The sequence below is a fragment of the Myotis davidii genome, unplaced genomic scaffold, assembly GCF_000327345.1.
Source record: "Myotis davidii unplaced genomic scaffold, ASM32734v1 scaffold354, whole genome shotgun sequence".
Classification (NCBI taxonomy): domain Eukaryota; kingdom Metazoa; phylum Chordata; class Mammalia; order Chiroptera; family Vespertilionidae; genus Myotis; species Myotis davidii.
The window spans coordinates 990,295-997,667 of NW_006285785.1; the positions used below are offsets into that span (position 1 = coordinate 990,295).

Sequence of the window (7,373 nt, forward strand, 5' to 3'; positions counted from 1 at the left end):
CTTTTAGAAAACATGGGGGTGTTCCTTTGGCCACATACATGCGAATCTGTAAGAAAAGTGATATTGTGGACATCAAGGGAATGGGCACTGTTCAAAAAGGAACACCCCACAAATGTCACCATGGCAACACTGGAGGAGTCTACAGGGTCACCCAACATGCAATGGGCATTGTTGTGAACAAGCAAGTTAAGGGCAAGGTTCTTTTTTTTCTTTAATATATTTTTATTGATTTTTTACAGAGAGGAAGGGAAAGGAATAGAGAGTTAGAAACATCCATGAGAGAGAAACATCGATCAGCTGCCTCCTGCACACCCCCTACTGGGGATGTGCCCGCAACCCAGGTACATGCCCTTGACCGGAATCGAACCTGCGACCCTTCAGTCAGCAGGCCGACGCTCTATCCACTGAGCCAAACCGGTCAGGGCTAGGGCAAGATTCTTGCCAAGAGAATTAATGTACGTATTGAGCATATTAAGCATCTAAGAGCCGAGATAGCTTCCTGAAACGTGTGAAGGGAAATGATCAGAAAAAGAAGGAAGCCAAAGAGAAAGGTGCCTGGGTTCAAATGAAGCGTCAGCCTGCTCCACCCGGAGAAGCACACTTTGTGAGACCAAGGGAAGGAGCATGAGCTGCTGGAACCCATTCCTTTTGAATTCATGGCATAATAAGTGGGGAAAATAAAAAAGACTTCTGTGCTGATAAAAAAAAAGAAAAAGAAAAGAAAAAAAGAAAGGTGCTGGGATACAGAATAACTTGGAAGGGGGTACCTCTATTAGAAAGTGTGGTCCTAAGGGACTCTGAGGAAGTGACCTGAATGATTCAGAAATGCCCATGGGATATGTTTTCCAGATTTGGGGGGTGGGGGGGGGGGGGGGGGTCCAGACAGTGCAAAGGCCCTGAGGCAAAAATGAGCTAGATCAGCTCTAGGAACACAACCAAAGGTCAGGGCGGCTGGGATAGGATAGAGTGGGGTGGGGAAGAAGGGGAGGGGAGGGAAGCATGTGGTGAGAGCAGCTCAGCTTGTTGGCTTTAAGGACATGAGATGGAAGCCTCCAACCTTCAGAGAAGAAGGTGATTGTTGGAAGTCATACAGCCGGTCAGCGGCCAAGCTGGTGTACTCCCTTTGGTTCGCCTGACTTTAATCCCTTTGCATGTTATTTTAACTATGCCACACAGAAAGTAAAAATAAAGTACATACCGCCGAAACCGGTTTGGCTCAGTGGATAGAGCGTCAGCCTGCGGACTGAAAGGTCCCAGGTTCGATTCCGGTCAAGGCATGTACCTGGGTTGCAGGCACATCCCCAATAGGAGATGTGCAGGAGGCAGCTGATCGATGTTTCTCTCTCATCGATGTTTCTAACTCTCTATCTCTCTCCCTTCCTCTCTGTAAAAAATCAATAAAATATATTTTTTAAAAAAATAAAGTACATACCTATCTAATCCACCAGGAATAAAATGCAAGCATATGTCTTAAAAAATAAAGTTGAGGGGCATGGAGGAAAGAACCCACAGAGACTTTGTTTAAAAGTTGGGGTGAGCACATCCCTGCCTCTGTGCATTTGCACTTGCCTTTCCGCCGCCAGATGCTCTTCCCTAAAGCTGCTCATGGGGCCGGCTACCCCTGGGGCCAGCTCCCCCAATGCACACAAGTCACTACTCAGATGTCACCTCCTCAAAGAGGTCTTCCCAGACTTCCCTACCTAAAATCACCTGCACCTGCTACCCTCCCGGTTCCCCTCTCTGCCAGCTCCATAGCACCTAGCGTCACCTGACATACATTACTCGTATTTCCTTGTTCACTGTCCAAGTCCCTCACTAGAACCTCCGCTGGATGAAACCTCAGCAGAACTTTGTCTGTTTTTGAACTACAGCATGGTGCTCGCAGGTGCTCACTGGCTTGTTCAATTAATGAATTAGGCCACAATCTACAAAGGCAGGTTGTTAGTCTTTCTCCACCCTGACCAAAAGACCCTAGACATGTGGAATTGACAGGATACAGTCAATGACAGGTCAGCCCTCACAGTTCCTGCTGGTGTGGGGACAAGCAATCCCTGCAGACTCCCCTAAATGTTTCTAAACAATTGGGGCCATATGAAAGCGTGCGGCTCTGGTTCCAGCTCGCTTTAGTCACTCCCCTCAGCCTGGGCTTCTCCCCAGTGGGGACAGGAAAGAACCCTGATGCTGCAGGAAGGGGACCCAGAGTTCAGGGGCCCCTTAGAGTATCTGGGGCAGAGCACAGGGGAGCAGCATCAGGCAGCTCAGAGCCCTGATAAAGCTGATGGCTGGACCACTTGTCCAGATCTGTCCCCCTGTCCACTGCACCCCATCAGCAGGAGCTGGAGCCAGGTGCTGCTGCTGCTCCCAGTTGGAGGCTCAGGTCCTTTTGCTTCTTGTTCATTCCCAAGGGGACCCAGCCCCCCTTCTACCCTTCCCTTATGTGCCTGGGTCTCCCCTATCTTCCATACCCCTGACCACTGGGAGCAAATCTGCTCCGCTTGTGTCCGAACCACTTGTCCCAGCATGGGCTCTGGGCTCAGCCTGCTGGGGCCCAATCTCAGCTCTGACATCTCTTGGCTCTGGGATGTGGCAAGTGACCGCATCCTTTTGAGCCCCGGTGTCCGTTATCTATAAATGGGCCCAATAACAGTACCTACCTCATAGATTGTGTGAAGATTAGAAGACATTACGCACACTAAGCAATCAACACAGCCCCTGGTGCACAGTAAACACCCGTTTTAGACTTCCTCATCTCTCTTTGGGCTGTGACCTGCCAATGTCTTGTGTGGGCCTGACCCTCGTGGGGCCTTGGTCCTGCCTGGTTCCTGATTTCGGCGTAGAACCCTGGACCTTGTCCTAGGAAGCCAGGCCCAATGTTATGTGGATTCGTGCATGACCCTTCTCCTCTCTTGACCTCAATCTGTATCTGTAAAATGGCCATAGGTTAGGTCCCATGACCTCCAGGATCCCAGGAGTTCTGATGCCTACTCTATCTCATCCTTCTCTTGTGCAAATGTCTGCCATGGCTTCCCGCAGGAGGTCCTTTCTAGTGCGCTCATGCCCAGTGGCTGCCAGCCCCTATCTCCTGCCCCTGGCTGCACACCCTCTCCACTCGGCCATGGTGAAGTCCTGTTAACTCCCCGAAGCGCCATGCTCTCCCTCCTCTAGGCCTCTCTGCACAGCTGTTTCCCTGCCCGGACCTCCCTTTTCCCCGCTTCTCTCTAGCTAACTCCTCGGTCTTTTCTGACACCCCCTTGTGTGGGGCATGGCCAGAGTGTTTTGAACAGGTTCAAGCCTTGGACTACTGAGAGGGCACAGTCCTCTCATTGCCACGTGCAAGTCCCAGCTTGAATGGCAGAGCCCTCCCAGCACAATTAGCCAACAGCTATAGCTGTAAGCTTGAACCTGTGATCCGAACACGTGGCCCCACGTGCCTGAGTGATAGAGTTCAGGTGCAGGTAGTGGAGTGGGAGTGAAACCCACAAGAATGTTGTAAACATCTTGATCACGCCCTTACTCTGCCTCGTGGCATTTGCTATAAAATAAAGACACGGCTTCTGGGCGCAGGCGCTGTCCATCAGAGGGGCAGCGTTCCACTGAGACCCAGCTTTCATTCTCTGGTCTGTCTTTTCTAAGCCTTTCACCACCCCCACTCAGGGTCACTGAACCCGGCTGAGCTGGCATGGCACATAAGGCGCCCCGGGGCTGAGTATGCCATGGCCGTACCGGCTCCCCACACCCTTGAGTACATTAGAGGCTTTCCCCCTCTGCTGTCATGGTCCGTAAGCTCCACCCCTGCAACCTGTATCATTATGGGGCCCTAAGCTATGAATTCCCCAGGGCTGGGACCATCTGGTTTACTTCTCTGGTCACAGTCCCGCCTGGGGCTTGACAGAGAGTTGGGGGGCTCACTAGCTGCTCCCAATAAACACAGGACAAAATGAATACACGGATCCCTCAGGCCTGACAATCCTCTGCAGCCAAGGCTCTTTCCAGGCCCCTGTGATGCTGGAGGAGGCCCCTAGGGGCGCTTACCTGGCAGGTGTATTCGGTGCCTGTGGGGCAGTGCAGGGCCCGGTAGGCCCGGCCACCCTCCTCGGGTTCCAGGAGGACATAGGGCCCAAGCCGGGAGGCAGTGGTCACAGCAGGGGCACGGACTGGAGCAGGGGGTGGGCTCAGGGGCAGAGGGCAGGGGGGCAGGCTGGGCTGGGGTCCACTTCGAGCTTGCTTCCGGTCAGGACACTCCGTGTCTAGGTCATCATCCAACTTTAACTGCTTCTTCCTGGAGGGACTACTCATAGGAGCTGCCAGAGGAGTGGCTCTCATCTAGAAAGAAGGAGAGAAAGGCACCAAAGTGAGGCTGCCTGGGGGCTCCTCTCCCCCTGATGGGAGGGCACACTGGCACAACTCACACAGAGGGTGACTTGGCAGTGTGCACTACACTGACAACGGCATGCACCCTTGACTGGGTGCCTCACTTCTGGGATTTATCCTCCAATTAAAATACCCCAAAATTAGCCTTAGCTGGTTTGGCTCAGTGGATAGAGCACCGGCCTGCAGACTGAAGGGTCCTGGGTTTGATTCCAGTCAAGGGCACATGCCTGGGTTGTGGGCTCAATCCCCAGTGTGGGGTGTGCAGGAGGCAGCCAATCAATGATTCTCATTTTTTAAAAGTATATTTTATTGATTTTTTACAGAGAGGAAGGGAGAGAGATAGAGAGTTGGAAACATCGATGAGAGAGAAACATCAACCAGCTGCCTCCTGCACACCTCCTACTGGGGATGTGCCTGCAACCCAGGTACATGCCCTTGACCGGAATCGAACCTGGGACCTTTCAGTCCGCAGGCCGACGCTCTATCCACTGAGCCAAACCGGTTTCGGCATGATTCTCATTTTTGATGTTTGTATCTCCTCACCCTCTCTCTTGACCTCTCTGAAATCAATAAAAATATATTTTTAAATACCCCCAAATTAAATATGTAAATTAATCAGAGCCTTGTGTCTAAGAGCAAAGGCAGAAAACACCCCCAAATGTCCAGTAGTAGGGGGCTGGTTAAAACATCATGACACAGCCATAGTGAAATGCTATACAGTTCTGAAAAGGGACCAGGAAACTCTCCATACTAAGGTAATGATACAAGTACAGTAGGGCCTTGACTTACAGAGTTTAATTCGTTCTGAGACCGAGCTCGTTAACTCAAATTACTCTGTCAACTCAATGCAAAAAATCGGCAGAGAGACAGCTGGTACCTCAAAAAACTCGTTAGTCGGGACACTTGTAAGTCAAGGCCCCACTGTACAAGGCTATTCCTGTAGCCCATGGAATAGAGACAACTGAATGTCCATCATTAGGGGACTGGTTACATAAATTATATGTCATCCATACACGGAACAATTGTACCCATTTAAACGATTGAGGCAACTCTTTATTGCTAATTGAAAAGATCTCCTAAGTGATTTATTAAGTGAAAAACAAAGGTAAAGTGGAAAGATGGATTTGGTAGCTAATGAGAGGAAGAAAGAGAGACTTCACATGGTATCTATTGAGTATTAGAGGGTAGGCAGCTGGTACCCATGAAAGGGAGAAAGGGGTGGGAGGCATGGGGAAGGAGGGAGGAAGGATGATGAATGGATGAGGTAGGTACATATGACTGAATACTCTGGAATGGATATTCTGTCACGTGAACAAAGCGAGCTGCCGACCAATACACCTAAGATGACCTCATTTATGTAAAAACTTAGCAGCATACACTACGATGTCTCCCCATGTTTACACAGCGATAGCGGTGGAAATGCACAGGGAAAAGTCTGGAAGGACCCAGGTTTAACTGGCTGCACAGCAGCTCCTGGCCTCCTGGGAAACTTCTAGAAGAGGAAGGGATTTGGTCAGGAGGCAAGTGAATTTTTTATTTCAATATTTTAAAAGAAAGCTTCTACGTTCATTTATTGCCTGAGTATTTCAAAACTGATGAGTGGATTTCTTTTTCTCAATTGTGAACCTTATGACTGCCTGATGGCCCGGGGGCTACCAGAATCACGGCGGCCACACACAGAGCTCACCCGCTGTCAGCTCGGTTTCATCATGAGGTGGGAAGTGAGGCAGGGCGGGGAGGTCTCTCACAGGCAGAGGAAGTCACCAGCTGTGCTGCCGTGTGCGGGGGGCGGCACAGACAATGGCATGTCAGGCAAATAGGTTCTCTCTAGAACCCATCTCCCCACCCATTCAGAGTCCAGATGTGGGACAAGGAGGCCCAGGTATAAGGTGTGAGAGGGAGAGAGACTTCGGCCCGATTAAAGACCTTCCCAACAGTTTGAGGCATGATTCATGGGGAAACATCACTCAGAGTCAATTCTCGGACTGACACCCACCCTCCAATCATGCTACTCGCTAGTGCATGGGCCGCCTTGGGAGGGAGGGAGGGAGCCCCCACCTTGAGTAAAAGGCTGTAATCCTGTCTTGGTAAGAATGCAGCTGGGGGTGGCACTCATCAAATATTCCCGGACCCTTCCGGGCTGGGTAGCCCTGGGCAAGGTCTTCAACCTTCCTGCACCTCAGTTGCCTCACAGACTACAAGGCTCGTAGGATTTTTGTGGGAAGAAATTAAAACACAAATGGGGTAGTATGGCCCTGTTACACGAGAGGTATCAGGAAGTAGTCACTACTGTATTATTATTATTATTATTACTATTATTCACAGATGAAGATGGCTTAAGTACTACCTTGGGGGCCTCAGAAATCTCCCTAGGGATGAGGCTAGGACCACACTCCTTACTTCACAGGTTTTTCTGAGTCAAGCAAGGTGATCCCTGGCCGTGTAGATACTTGTGCCTGGGACGCAGAGACACGGGGAGTGGTTCTCCGGGGGCTGTATCAGCACCCCAGGCTTATTGGGCCCTAACCATGCCTCAGAGCCCGGTGGGGCGGTATCTGAGTCTACAGAAGAAGAAGGGAATTGGCAGGCAACACTGAGGGATCTCCACTGTAGGGTGGGGCAGCGCCTAATCCCTGACAGCCCGGGTGGGGAAAAGGGCAGGTCACACCAAACACACACTTAAACAACAGGGCAGACAGGTGTGCCCGTGCCCCTCAAAAACACACTTTGTCCGAGCCAGCCAGCCCAGACACACATCCACAGCAGAGAGGGGCACACGCAGCCTTAGGTGACACACGTCTCCCTCCACGGGCAAGCGCGCACGTGCGCTCACACACAGAGCTCTCCCACCGATCGCATTCACGTCCGCACGACGGTACCAACAAGCCACACACAGTCCGACATCCCCGCCCCGGCCCTCCCACCCCCAGGTCTGGCTGGAGGCAGGCCCCGGCCTCGCCCAGCCCGCAGCCAGGCTCCTCCCTTGGGAGCGGAAGCGGCGC

At 51.6% G+C, this 7,373-nt stretch overlaps 1 protein-coding gene and 1 long non-coding RNA gene across 2 annotated transcripts in view; one reads left to right on the plus strand and one right to left on the minus strand.

Moving 5' to 3' along the window:
• TRIB3 (tribbles pseudokinase 3) overlaps positions 1 to 7,373 on the minus strand; it is a 13,551-nt gene that overhangs the window by 5,164 nt on the left and 1,014 nt on the right. The window contains exon 2 of the mRNA XM_006756736.2: positions 4,033 to 4,323. Coding sequence (XP_006756799.1) covers positions 4,033 to 4,323 — 291 coding nt within the window. The remainder of the gene's footprint in view (positions 1 to 4,032; positions 4,324 to 7,373) is intronic.
• On the plus strand, positions 144 to 515 carry LOC107181991. The gene is made up of 2 exons (XR_001512708.1): positions 144 to 197; positions 435 to 515. It is a non-coding gene; the product is annotated as an uncharacterized LOC107181991 (long non-coding RNA).